This window comes from Mytilus edulis, chromosome 13, assembly GCF_963676685.1.
Source record: "Mytilus edulis chromosome 13, xbMytEdul2.2, whole genome shotgun sequence".
NCBI classification, from domain to species: Eukaryota; Metazoa; Mollusca; class Bivalvia; order Mytilida; family Mytilidae; genus Mytilus; species Mytilus edulis.
In genome coordinates, this window is record NC_092356.1 from 69,024,215 (window position 1) to 69,040,064 (window position 15,850).

The 15,850-nt window shown below is 31.5% G+C and overlaps 1 protein-coding gene across 1 annotated transcript in view; it reads right to left on the minus strand.

Annotated features, from left to right (window-relative positions):
* Positions 1-14,202, minus strand: part of LOC139500979 (uncharacterized) — a 25,535-nt gene extending 11,333 nt beyond the window's left edge. The window contains exon 1 of the mRNA XM_071289916.1: positions 13,354-14,202. Within this exon, the coding sequence (XP_071146017.1) occupies positions 13,354-14,002 (649 nt within the window). The 5' untranslated portion in view covers positions 14,003-14,202. The remainder of the gene's footprint in view (positions 1-13,353) is intronic.
* Positions 14,203-15,850: the final 1,648 nt, after the last annotated feature.

Here is a 15,850-nt window from a genome sequence, read left to right on the forward strand (position 1 = left end):
TCTGTGCTGACATGAATTATCATTGATATGGTCATATTTATAAACTAACTGTTTATTACTAAGTATTTTCTACTTCAGGAATAGATTACCTTAGCTTAATTAAGAAAACCATTTAGGAATTTTGGTCATTAAGGCTCGTCAACTTCGTACTTTATTTGGCCTTTTTATTTTTTTTGGAATCGAACGTCACTGATGAGTCTTTTGTAGACGAAACGCACGTTTGGCGTAAATACAAAATTTAATCCTGGTATCTATGAAGAGTTTATTTGTGTGGTGATATTGCGAAAAGAAAATCAGTTTTATTCGGTCAAAGTATTTTTTTACAAAGAATTTTGCCGATTTATTTAACCTTGAACTTTTACAAAGATTGATACGTTTTTGTCAAGTAAAGTGAAATGATCTTTGATGTTGACTTATCCATTATGGGTTTTGGTTATTTATATTTCAAAGAACAAGATCAATACCGTCGTTTTTCTCTTTAACAATAGAATTAACTTTGCGATCTATGGCTGCTTTGTCGGATTAAAGAGCAGTATCAACAGTTATGTTATGACAATATAAGATTGTTTAAACACGATAAGAAATAATTTCCCATATGATTATGCTACTGTTCGTTTTTTCATGTAATAATATAGAAAATAAGCTGCGAAATTGTTCCTATATTTAATTATATCCATTACTGTTTTTTGTTTATCGTTTGTGATGAATTCATCAACTAAAAACTATAGATAAAAGGAGGTAGAGTGTTTCAGTTTATTAATTTTCAAAGCAACCATCTTCACTTAAATCAAAATGGCTATAGAAATAGTAAAATAAATACATCCCTTGCATTTATTGTATTAAATTTCAAAACGTAATGACCATCATCAAACTTCAAAAGTGATACGCTAAAACACATTAAACGAATGGATAACAGTTGTCATATTCCTTCCTTTGTACATGCATTTTCTTATGTTATCTTGGAGTCTATTTTATTCAAACACATATATTGGGTTATAACGGATCAGGAACTGCGTTGGTGAATTTCAATGACTTTTATTTTCCATTGAAGAATATATGTTATAATACATTTAAATAAGAAAAGAAGCCGTAGTAAAATTGTCATTGAGATATTTGATGTAAGCATCTACATGATATTGTACGGCATTCACTAATTAGCCTATATAATACAGCGACAAACATGATCAAATATGAAACATATCAGATTGGGAAGACCCGACGACTTAGTACAAAATATTTGACAAAGACATTTATTTTTTGTTGACCCCCAGAAACATTTCCTGCTTTCAATTTGTTGTTGGGTTGTCTTTGTGGCACAATGATTAAAACATCATTCTCCATTAAGGATAAAGCGTTCACAACATAACAATATACATAACGCAATATTGAAGAGGCAGTAAAACATATGCACTTGCTTCGAATTCCTATCTAGATAACATCAAAAAGAAAAAAAGGCAATCACATTAAAATTCAGTTTCAATTACTAACCATTAAAGCTCAACTCTTCATGCGAAAAACAAATAATTTAGTTAGCCGTTCTTTGATATTAAGATCAAGAAATTTGACCAATAAAAAGTGACGTCATATCTGAAAGGCTTTTCTATGAATAACGCGACTCTCTGATGCAAAAATTTAGAAAACTGATACGTTTAATGAAAGTGGTATATTTGTCACGGAAATATATAATTTCGAGGTTAAACGTATCATTTTCAAAATAATTTAGTTAAAAATTGTAAATAAAGGCAACAGTAGTATACCGCTGTTCAAAACTCATAAATCCATGGACAAAAAACAAAATCGGGGTAACAAACTAAAACCGAGGAAAACACATTAAATATAAGAGGAGAACAACGACATAACACCGAAACGTAACACACACAGAAACGGACCAAGCATCAGACAAAACACCACGAGAATAACAAATATAACATGAAAACCAAATACATGAATTTGGGATAGACAAGTACCGTGCCACGTCTTATCTCAATTTCTCAAAAATAAGAGAAAACACAAACGACTCAACGTTAAAATGCAACACACACAGAAACGAACAATAATATAACAATGGCCATCTTCCTGACTTGGTACAGGACACTTTTAAAGGGGAATAAAAGTGGTGGGTTGACCTGGTTTTGTGGCATGCCAAACCTCGCACTTTAATGGCAAAGTTAAATATAACATTGAAATGACAACATAATATTACAGGACTACAATACAAATTAATAGAACATATTAGACAAAGAAAAACATGATTAATAGATAACAAAAAGCATCAGGTTTAAAATTCAATACGCCAAAAACGCGCCTTGTCCACACAAGACTTACAAGTGACGCCCAGATATAAAAGATCGAAAGTGAAAAAAGTACAAAGTTGTACAACACTGAAGATCAAAAGTTGAAAAGGTTTCGCCAAATACGGCATTGTTTTTATGCCCGGGATAAGAACATTCTTATTATATAGAACAATTCATGCTATTGCAAACAGTAAATTTTAACAAATGAATATGAAAGAGATATATACATAAAGAAACTGAAGTATTAACTAATATCTTCTTAAAAAAAAATCAAACCACTATGTAATAAATTAAACCGGAACTCTTTTATGGATTTAACTTCATCGCAACGTCACGCCTGGTAAACCATCTAATCTCAACCAAATGGTTGAGACGGAAAAAAGTATTCTGGCACTTCCTGTTGAGCTTTTCTGGTTCAAAATATTCAAAATAAACACAGGGTAGGTCGAATTTTCGTCGATTAACTGAAAATGAATGACTTTTTTTGTAAAATCGGAGAATGTCATGCCATAGATAAATAATAATTGTAACTAATATGTCTCTTCTTGGTTTAAAATATTATAAATTGAAGTCACAATCACTTTTCTCCTACGGATTATAATGTTTACATTCTTTAAATCCGATGGAACTGCTATGATATTAATGACTTAGCAAGAAAATATGTCAATTATTTGTGTGGTTTTTTTAGGCTTTACGACAACCACGTCTGTAAATTGCACAAATATTTGTTTGTCAAGCCTACTCTGAGCAGAAAAATAAAAAAAGTATAAATGGTTGAGATATAAAGGTATTGGTTGAGTCTTTCTGTCACAATGTTGAGACTTTCTGGTTGCGCTGTACTATTCGAGTTGACCTTTTTTTGTACGGTTAACCTGATTCATGTTTTCTGTCTGTGGTAACATTAAATCTAAACACAGATACAATTTCAAGCATTGCCGATAGAAAAATGCATGCCTTACAAATATAAATAAGATTATTTTACAATGGTTATTTATTAATATGATTTGGATGAATTCGATTCCTAACAGACACTATTTAATGCCGAAAATGCGTACATTTATAAAGAAATAAAATAGTTAAAAACTAAACAATCGAACAAGACCCCTTTTCTAGGTTTATGTTTTCGTACACATTATTTCAGGTGGAGATAATTTAAATGTGAGTAAAAGATGTAATATGTGTCATTTTAATACTTATCACAAAAAAAAAATGATTCGATTTTAAAATTGCTTTGTAAGTATTATAAGTGACGTCCAACTTAGTGTAATCACGGGTGTTGTATTGAAATAATTAAAAATTAGATGTTTTTTCACAACTGCATTCAGGGCACATCCTTAATATTTGGTAGTATTCAGCAACATTTATATTATAACCCGGGCCCCGTCACACTAGGCCGTGATCGCACTACGATCTCTACAAAAATAATGCTATTGACGATCGTAGTGCAGTATGGTCGTGTTATGGTCTTGATGAGGTCTTGGTGATCGTGTTGAGAGTAGCAAACTATAAACATGTTCAAAACAATCGTGATGCGTTCGTGGCGAAATCAGGTCGCAGTTCTGTTCTAGTCATAGATTTTTTTAGCCGTGGAACTGTCAGGATCAGTTCCAGGTTGAACTGTGTAAATCAGTTCTAGTTAGAACTTACCAATGACCAAATCAGTTCTTGGTTAGAACTGTTCTAGCTAGAACTGTCTTAAAAGTGTCAGGAGATAGTTCCACATTTGTCCGCTAGAACAGTTCTCCTTCAGATTATGACAGTTAGAGGTAATCTCCATTGTATGTACATCTCCTTTGCAATTATCTATTTTAAATTAAAATAACTTTTAATGAAATGAATGAATTTAATGATTATCCATTTCTGAATATAAATTCAGTTTTCTTTTTAAATATTTTAAAACTGGATTCGACGTAGCTAAATTGTGGGAGATAGTTAGTTTGAACTCTGGCCTGGTCAAATTAAATTCTAAACAAAATTGTGTGTGTCTTTGCTAAGCATGTGATATCTGCTAAAAACTGTGGGCTCACCTTACCAGATAGCTCGAACGAACGCCGAAAGGATAAACAAGTTTTTTATTTACAAAATTTGCATCCGTTAGGAGTCCGCGTATAATGACCAAATAAAACGGACGTGTAATATGCCGAAAAATGGGGTGGAAGAGGAATAAGAAAAAAAAATGTCAGAATAAAAAGCCTATAATTTTGCCTGATCATGATTAAGAAGTTGAGCCAAAAATATTCATGATACTAAAGAAAACTAACATACCAATAATTGCTTTTTCTTACGCGATATGTTTTTAATTTGTATGTATCCGTTTTATTATCAATGTTCTTTCTATGGTACGATTGCCAATGATACAACTCTCCACAAGAGACTAAAATGACACATAAAGTAACAACTATAGAGGTCGCCGTACGGCCTTCAAATATAAGCAAAGCCCATACTGCATAGACAGCTATAAAAGGCCCCGAAATGACAATGTAAAACAGTTGTAACGAGAAAACTAACGGCCTTATTAATATATATATAAAAAAAATGAACGAAAAACAAATATGTTACACATAAATAAATAAATAAATAAATTCTAGCCCTGGAGATGTCAATTACAACATTATTGACGTTAAAGCTTCTGTGCAAAACTGCATTTCAAACACTAGACTTGATCTCCAGCGTTAGAACTTTAATACTAGTAACCACAGCCATTTACTATTTAGACTCTATTACAACCAAAGGCCTCTTTAGAAGCTGCTGTGATAACTACAGACAAGATTGAAATGACTGTTGAAATGTCAAACAATATACGGCAAGTTTATGAATTTTGACAGTTGTATATGTAATTGATACTAAGCTACACAAGGTCATGTTTTTCTCTAACTGTTTATTACGTCTTTACACTAAATTCATTGGATGTTGGATGTGTACGGATTGATAGTTTAGTCTTAGATGCATGATTTTTTTATTAGTTGTTAGTGGCTTTGAACTAGCTGTCAGATAACTGCGAGTACTCTCAGATCTGTTCCTAGTGTCTTTTTGTTGTCGGGATGATCAAGAACCCGGCCACGTCCAATTGTATTTTTGTCCATCTGAGATGAATTAAACCTTTTTCAACTGATTTTTATAGTTCGTTCTTATGTTGTACTGTTATATATACCAGTCCCAGGTAAGGGGGAGGGTTGGGATCCTGCTAACATGTTTAACCCCTCCACATTATTTATGTCTGTGCCTGTCCCAAGTCAGGAGCCTGTAATTGTCGTTTGTTTATGTGTTACATATTGAATCATATTTGTTTTTCGTTAATTTTTTTAATTCTGTTTTATATATAAATAAGGCCTTTAGTTTTCTCGTTTAAATTGTTTTACATTGTCTTATCGGGGCCTTTTATAGCTGACTATGCGGCATGGGCTTTGTTTATTGTTGAAGGCCGTACGGTGACCTATAGTTGTTAATGTCTGTGTCATGTTGGTCTCTTGTGGACAGTTGTCCCATTGGCAGTCATACCACATCTTCTTTTTTATAGTTGAACATTTCATTCACCAGAAGATCTCAACATTGTTCCAGAATATCTCAACCGATACCAGAAAATCTCAACATGACATACCTTATAACATAGTTAGCTTAATGAAATTATATTAGTAAAGAAAAAGAAGAAACTGTAATTTTATGTTCATAAACTTTTAGAAAAATACTAATTTACTGATATACATGCTAGTTTATCAATGATATCATTGTCATTTTGTCAATAGCTGACTGCGCTGGCCACATTTACTTGCTGGGGAAAAGTCATTACGATGTCATTTTAAATTATATTCATTTGTGTTATACACGAGATAAACCGTACGTCCAATGTCTATGGCATGACATTCTCCGATTTGACAAAAAAATGCATTGATTTGCAGTAAATTGACGAAAAGTCGACCTACCCTGTGTTTATTTTGAATATTTTGAACCAGAAAAGCTCATAAGGAAGTACCAGAATACTTTTTTCCGTCTCAACATTTGGTTGAGATTAGATGGTTTACCAGGCGTGAACGTCGAATAATGGAAAGACAGAACTTATAAGAACCGAAACAATTGAAAAGACCTAAAACCAAAATGACATAACAAAAGCAAGGTCAACTTGTCCTGATGAGGATGAAACAGATAATTATAGATTGGTTTGTTATAAATCATGTCATTACCAAAGAAACAACTACTAGAATAATGATATCCTCAGGAATTGATAGTCAAACAGCAGAGGTACCGACCCAGTGCTTAAAAACACAAAAACAACACGCTATTATTTCATACGTACGACGGTCGTTTAAGTATTTACCATCATCGGAAATATTAAAAGCTGAATATTTGAAAGCCATTGCCCTAAAGGACCGAAATAGTTGAAGAGCTATGTTGTATGCGTTTAATGTTATTTTTTTTAAAGTATTAGACCCTGAAAATCCTGTTTCACAGAGTTTATAATAGTAGTTGTTGCATTGGATAAACTGAGATCAAAATAATTTGAATCATCAACTTTTCATGTTGTCATTTAATATTTTAAAAAGTACTTTACACAAATAGTAAACTCTGTTGACAGTTTACACTGTTTACATGTTTTACATTCTTCAACAGTATCTATTGAAAATTAAACTTGGTTTACCAATTAAAAACTTTTGTTTAATTACAAAAAGTGAATGACATGATATTACTTGTTGTAAACAAAAGTATTCTTCCTTAAATCAAAATATATTTCAAAATGACATCTCCCTGACTTAGACACGATTTAGGCATAAAATGTATTGCTTGCTAAAATGTTTGTTTTATATAACAATATTTGAAGTTGTCAAATTATAGCAATTCAATAACTATGAAAAAAAACTTAAGAAAAGGGAAATCAAAGGAATTATGACAAACAATGATAGCTGATGATAACCCTTTTATTGATAATATCGGGATGATACAATGTAATAAGCAAGCTGAATGTATTGTAGACAATAATGTCAGCTGAATAATCCTATTTTGGCCGTTTAATACAAGTTATATGAGACAAATACAGTTTTGGCTTATCAATTTCCTTATTTGAGATTGTAATGTTCATGTTTTTGAATCCTAAGAAATCAAATTTCACAATGTGATCTGCTGGCCCGAATATGTTAAAATGCATTAACACACATAATTTTGATAGATACATTCATAAAATGTTACAGATGTTCTCGACTCCTTGTCTGTAAATTAAATGTTTTGCGTAAAGAAAATATATTATACTCTCACTCTTACTTCTATTCATATGTCTTAAATTATTGAAAAATTATTTCAAAAAAATAAAGTTCTTACATTTATAACTGAAGGGGATAAATACGTGATCTACTCATTTTCTCAAACAAATTCATATTTCCGATAGTCGGAAGATTGTTAAATCATCGACCGTATGTCTACACCTGTTTAATTTGATACATTTCCGCAAAAGTATTTCTTTTAATGCAGTTTGGAAAAAAAATTAGATCCATATAATTATAACATTTGTGATATTACTTAAAATTGTGATCACATCTGCTTTTAATACTTCAGCAATGTATTCATTTTTCAAATTTGGTCAAATGTCAGATTGTACAATGGAAAGTAAACACGCACGAGGAATATACATCAATTAGTGACAGTAAATTAAAGACCGATTCTATAACGTGACATGTCAATAATAAGTATTTCCATGCTAACGATAATCTAAAATATTAAAGTCTAATTCAACGAAAAATACCAGTGTTTAACAATATTTTGAGACAATAAAGAAAGGGAAGAAACACATGGACTTAAAAAGTAAAATAACAAAAATACAGAACTGAAAAAAATGGGAAAATCATCACATCAAACGAATAGAAAAAATCTGTCATATTCCTGACATGGTGCAGGAAAAAGAGACAAGAACAGTTTAACATCTTTAAATACTTTCGAATATAAAATCATTATAAAATATTAATATTGAATAGCTTGCATTTCAAAAAGAGGATGTTGCGTAAAATCGCCAAGGACAACAGGCGGTTTCTTGTGGAGCATCATTTAGACATATATCAGACTCATATAACTTTTATTTAATGATATCAATTATGTATCCCTGATCATAGATACAAGTATTACATTTTTTTTTCAGACGTGCGTTTCGTAAACAAAAGACATATCTTTAATGTTCGAAACAAAACAGTATAATAGCAAAATAGAAACAGGCGAAAGAACATTGCTAATGCAGAATGTCGTATAATATTTAAGACTATACTGTTTTGCAATATAAAAGAGGTTTGAACTGCAATCGCTATACATATCAAGTTCATTCTTCACGATACTATCTTAATTGCTAAGATCTACATGTACGTCGTTTTCGTCTTTGATTTATAATTCTCTCATTGTAAATCATACAACATCTTTCTCTTATACTAACATTATGATATGTTGTCTGACATATCAATCAAATAAAGCAACAACTAATTATCTCCGTACTTGAGATAGGTAAAACCAGTATATGCTAAAGTTTAAAAGAAGGTGTAAGCGCTAAAATCCCTTACAAACCGTATTATTATGCACATCATAATAATATACTAAAGCTTGGTGGTTTCTATGACAACGCATGAGCGTATATGGCTAGACTGCCAGCCTAATGTATAGAATTTATAAACCCTTATTTCTAAGATTCTTGGAATATTAATATCTTTTGATCATGCTTACCAATGGTTAAGGGGGCTCGCGGGTCTATATCGATTTGTTTTCTTAATACAGGATTTCGCTATATTTTTCAATAAATGAACTTTCTCTTATACCAAATAAATAAATAAAATAAAAAAATGGGGTCACCGTTCATTTACGCCCACAATCTGCCTTCGAAAGAAGCATACATTAATCTTAATGTCCTTTTTTTCTGTTGAACTAAGAGGAGAAATAAAGGTAATATCGAAATAAAAAAAAACTGAATTAGCATTATCGCTTAAATTTTACAATTATTTAGTTCCTTTACAGCTTATTTAAAAACAACAATAAAAAATATAAGTCACCGATGAGTTAAGAAAGATATTTCAATTTTAAATGGCATTTTTGCAGCAAAGGGAGATAGTTTTGAGCTTTTTCAATGATACATACATTTTAAAAGGTCATCTGGGGCCCAAATGAATTAATATTTTTGAATAATTTTTGTGCCATATGATAAAGTAACAACTAATAAAGTAATAAATAAAATTTGTAACGAAAAAAATGTTTAATTTTAACTGAAATGTTTATACCCGCGAGCCTCCTTAATTAACAAAATTAGTTTAGGACACGGCAATACCACAATGATACTTGTCATAAATATGGTTAAGGTTTTATCTTTAACGCAGTTATATAAACCCAATACTGGATGAAACGTTAATTGATTTGACATTTCTATAATGTTCCGCATTATATACAAGTTAACGCTGGATCAGTCACTCTCAGACTACTGGTTAACATGCATTTATCTAAGCATTTCAATTCTTATAGATTGTCCGGTTTAATTGACATGCATTATATACTTGTACTTTTGAGAAAGATTACAGCAGGATACATAGGATACATAATTAGATGTACTGTAAAAAGTATATGGTTGATTACCACAGGTTAATTATCATGCAAATCTGTTATTTTACACAAATCCATTTAAATTAGCTTAAAACCGTATGTTCCTATTTAATGCAATAATTCATACAACATGCGTTTTAATGACTGCTCAGTTAATTGAACTTGATTTCAGATTTCAATCATCTTTTGCTTCTAATTCAGTTGTTATGCATGTTTAATTGACATATACTTTGATGTAATGTATTTCATATGAACTAATTAATCAACTGACAGTTAACCCGACCAGTAAATGATATCAACTTTCAAAGTCATTTGTTGACTAGGCTATGTATTAATATAAAAACAGTTAACATGGGTTCACCATTGTTTTTAAACATATGAAGGGCTACAGATAGTAAAAGAGGGACACACATCCACCTAATCAGGATCAGGAAATTATAGGTTTTATAACGAGTGAGAATTAGATATCGATTGATATCAACTCAAGTTATTTAATTTCAATAATAATAAACGAGCCTATGGCGAGTTTATTATTATTGAAATTAAATAACGAGAGTTGATATCAAGCGATATCTAATTCACACAAGTTGTTAAACCTATTTCTCTTATGGCAAAAATTGGTATGTGCGTGGCCTATTTGTTGCGAGTTGTTTTGCTACGGCCGTTTTTCTTTGCAACGCGTACTGATCTTTCTCTTATGGTTGGGGCCTGTTATCTAATTTGTAACAAGTGTATTGACACGTTATTTCTACAATAATTAACAAATAACTCACTTGTTGCGCCTTAAAATCTTCTTTTTATTAAATTTTATTACATTCTGAAGCGGCACAGAAGTCAGAAAATGCCCGGTGTTTATGTCTGACACCGGAAGCATACCTATGACGTCACGTAGTGTAGGGACCAAAGAAGATAACATCTTTTCGCGGAATTTTCTTTAATGAAGATTTTACACTGAAATTGTGATTGAAATTTAATTATGAACTTGTTTTGCATTAGAATAGAGATAACTGTATTGCATTTGAAGCTTTGCGGACGTCCATCGGTAGTTTCACTGTCGCATACAGAGGAAATTGAAATTGGAAGCTGTGCCAGTTATAATGCCCGTTACTCCATTACATAACCGTACACGGGTTCCTTTCTTTATTTCTTCGTCCATGATAAGATTTATATTAGATAATGCAGACGATAAAGCAGACGAAAATCGCGACAACCGGAAGTAAACAATCAGTTGTCAAGAAAAAAAGTAGTCCCGGCATGACCTTTTCCGGTGAATAATGACCTGATGAACGGCCAATGAAAATATTGGAAATTTACGAGATAAGCCAATCAAATTAACGTAATTTTGATATCACTTTTTCATATCACACTCCGTACGGTGTGATACGAAAAATATCTATTCACGTGGGAGTTAGATAACAGTCCCAACCATAAGAGAATCACGTAATACACACTCTAGAAAAACATTTAAATAATTTAAGTAACAACAATTACAATGTTAAAATTTCGAGGATGTTTTAACTTCAACAACAAACTGCATCTAAAATGTCAGCGGTCAATTAGGAATGATATATAATATAAATGAGTTAAAACATATGGACTATTGCAATTTGACCATACATGACTCTTCAGCTCATCTACCTTTATTTTTCTTTGACATTGAAATAGTTTTGTTGCTGTATAATAAAATTGAGAAAGGAAATGGTGAATATGTCAAAGCGACAACCACCCGACCATAGAGCAAACAACAGCCGAAGGCAACCAATGGGTCTTCAATGTAGCGAGAATTCCCGCACCCGTAGGTGTCCTTCAGCTGGCCCCTAAAATATGCATAATAGTACAGTGATAATGGACGTCATACTAAACTCCGAATTATACACAAGAAACTAAAATTTAAAATCATACAAGACTAACAAAGGCCAGAGGCTCCTGACTTGGGACAGGCGCAAAATTGCGGCGGGGTTAAACATGTTTATGAGATCTCAACCCTCCCCCTATACCTCTAGCCAATGTAGAAAAGTAAAACAATAACAATACGCACATTAAAATTCAGTTCAAGAGAAGTCCGAGTCTGATGTCAAAAGATGTAACAAAAGAAAATAAATAAAATGACAATAATACATAAATAACAACAGACTACTAGCAGTTAACTGACATGCCAGCTCCAGACCTCAATTAAACTGATTGAAAGATTATGTCTTCATCATATGAATATCAGGTACAATCCCTCCCGTTAGGGGTTTAGTATCATACTATCATAAAATATATGAGAAGAACATAACCCGTGTCATGCCAACAACTGTATAATGAATGCTTTAACTGATATTCGCTGATTTGCATTTGATTTATACATGTTAAATGTCTTATGAAAAGATCTTCAGTTTATTATAAAAGGATGTCATCCTTAAAACTCGTCGCATTATACAGTAATATTTAGCTACATAACTTTACTTTAGAATTCAAAGAGTTTTAATCACAATAAACTGAAAATGTTCAAAGAAACAACAACGCGACCAAAACGAAACAAATAAAAAAGGCCGCCAATAGGTCTTTACCCACATATTTCCTAGTTAACTGATGTCACATTAATCTCTGCATTAATAAACTGAAATAAACAAATACTGAACCTACAATGGCCGCAGGTTGAAGCACACAAAGTGCAAAAATGCAAAAACAAAATCATGAACGTGCTTAAAAAATGATGAACACTGACAATACATGAAGGGGTCTTTAATTTAAAACATCAACTGTACGTGCGAGTATTTAGTAGATCTTCTTCTACATAACTAATCGTGAATTAAATCTGATTTTTGCCAATAAAATTAAATACATTATAAAGATCAAAGAAATAAAGCAACTACATTTATATTTACGAAGTATTGTGTTTGATGAATCTATAACTATGCAACAGTGGTTTATTTTCCTGTAAGATAGAGGAACATTTTATGATGTTGTCCTTCACTATGATTTTATCGAATGTGATAATTTTTTATAGCTGTCTATGTGGTATGGGCTTTGCTCAGAGTTGAAGGCCGAACAGTAACCTAAGTTGTTTATTTTTGTGTCATTTGGGCTCTTCTGTTTAAAATTTCGTTTTAGCTTAGCGTTTTTGTTCCTATTTTGTAAAAGACCACATACATGTAACATTGCTAACTGAACTAAAAAATCGTTTTGTTCTTCTCTCGAGCAGAACGATATCATACCATTTGTTTTCATCCAGGGTTTATAATTAGGTTGTAAATTTCATGCATCGGTGACAATGTAAATGAATGTCATGCTAAGTGAGATGTTTAACTAGCTTTAAAACCAGGTTCAATCCACAATTTTCTACATAAGAAAGTGCCTGTACCAAGTCAGGAATATGACATTTGTTATCCGTTCGTTTAATTGTGTTTAAATTTTGTTTGTTTCCACGTTGGTACCTCTAGATGTTTTTACATTGTAGATTTATACTTTAGAAACTAAATTTAAAGGATTTAACGTTTTTTTTTTAAAGATGTGATATCATTACCTTTCGCATAATATACTCCACCCAACGCTCTTTCAATCCCAGTTTGTTCTTTGCTCAACAAAATCATATGGTACGCTACCAATGGTTGCCAGCTTGTTCCAGTTATATATTTAGCGTCTGTTATGACAGAGCCTAACCAATCTAATATGACATCATTATTGTAAGAGTAAAATCTTATTACTTCACTAGAACTTTTGTTAAGGTTATCGAAAGTATTTCTGTATTCCCGTAGTCGTTGAAAATATGTTTTTCTGGACTGGAAGTATCTAGGGGTAGACAATGATATCCATTTTCCTAGAGTGAGTAATGAAATGTCTGTCATTGTCCGTTTGTTTTGTAGAGCTGGTAGAATATCCATCCTTCCTGAAGAAACATACATGGCTGTGATTCCCCTTTCAATTTGTAAATTGTGGACGAGTAGTCCAATTTCTACACTAAATTTTATATCTGCTTCCACTTTGTTTTGAGTCACAACATGATTGTTATCTTCAGCAATAGTTATCCATCCTTGAATTAGTAGAACAATGATAGGTATGATGGTCAAAACTAATATTTTGACGAGTATGAAATTTTGTCCACGTCTAGTCGAAAGATTAGAGTTACAAGTGCAACAGCGCTTAACTGGAACAAATAAATCTGTGTGATCCATATTTTGCAATATAAATCATGTAGATACTAAAGTACGTAAAATATTCTTCGAAATATGCTGTGGAAAGGTTGAGATCTGTAAAGTAGTGCAAATGCTACCGTCGATATGTAATTTATTGCTCTAAGACTAAAATATTGTATAAAAATTAAGATTCTTCAAGAATAAAATTTGACTACTAATGTTTTATTATCCTTTTTCAATCTGCGCGAACAATATCACAAAACAAACATTGTCTAACTTATAATTTCATCAATCTTGTGCTGCAAAGTTAAGTTGATGTAGAAATGATTAAAGGACTGTATTGATTATAAAGTATCTCATGACAGTCCTGATTTGCTGAGAGGTATCATGTGTAGGAATATGGTTAATTATCTCGATTCTTTTCAAGCATTGCATATTTTGTTAGGAAATAGTGTTTCCAATGGATTCAGATAAGGTTTATAGCGTTTGATAGTTCATTATCATCGAAAATAATTTTCATGTTTTGTTTACATTATTGGTTTTGAGAGCACGACTTACGCAAAACAACTTTACAAAACTTTTCATTTTTAAAAACACAAATTGAATAGATCGTTTTAATTAAGTTACACAGTTACTTTTTCATAGGTACTATTTCTGTAATAAAAATGTGTAGTACTTGAAATCTACTTTTAATATTCAGTACTATTTTGATACTCTAAAATTATTGTAATATTTAGGTACCTGTATTTTACAGTACTTTATTTGTACTTGAAATTTAGGAACTACATATTTTTGGATACTACCGTTACATTTTCAGCATTTTGAAAGTTTTTCTATTTCAAATCTCTTAAAGTTATGATTTTCACAAACATGGAATATTGTATTATTTCTGTACCACAATATTTAGTACAAATCAAGTAATGTAAAATACAAGTACCTAAATATTACAATAGTTTTAAAGTAAAGAAATAGTACTAAATATTAAAGTAAATTTCAAGTACTACATGTTTTAGTACAGACATAGTATCTATGCAAAAGTAGCTGTGTAGCAGTTTGTCAGTTGAATTGGTTACGTCGAGTTACATGTATACAGTCAACACCTGCAGGCATTTTTTGTATGTATAAAACGGTTAATTTACACTAGTTTTATAGATAGATACACATCCCACTAGTATGGCAGTCGCATATTGCATTTACACCTCGTGACTATTGTCATTTTGATGATAATACTTCCATAAATTAGAGATTGATGATATGAATTATATGAAAATTTCCAAGAATCAAGTTTTTGTCCATCTTAGATTATATGATAAAGTACTAAATAACCAGTCTGCTCTTCCCGTTCAACATATATTAACCAATCTTAAATTAGTGATAATACCTATTCTCAGATATTTGATATTAAAAAATCGTGAAATATACATGTACTAGTATTATATTCTATATACGCACTGAAATGCTGAACTAGAGATTTCAGAAAGCCTGTATCGCCCATATTTATGCATACGTTCAGAATATGACTTGAGGACTGAATTGGCTTATGACTTATCCGAGCAACTGATACGTCAGCTATTCATATGATATCTTAGTAAAGGTTTTGGCTATTAATATAATCACCAAATACTTTTCATTTAATCAACAAATCCCTCTTTTAATTTATCAACTTTGTTGTGATTGATAAAGGAAATAAACTATTTTTGTAATGTTGGCCAAATAATGTTGTTTTTTGCATTAATATCTATTGCTTTGTATTTTTTGTTTCTGTTTTCCTTGTTTTCTATGAACTTTGTTTTGTATATTAGGAATGGAAAAGAATCGGCACACTAAAATAACAGTTAAATATTTGATTGACAAACGTTCTGTCCGCATCTTAATAGCGTGGTAATG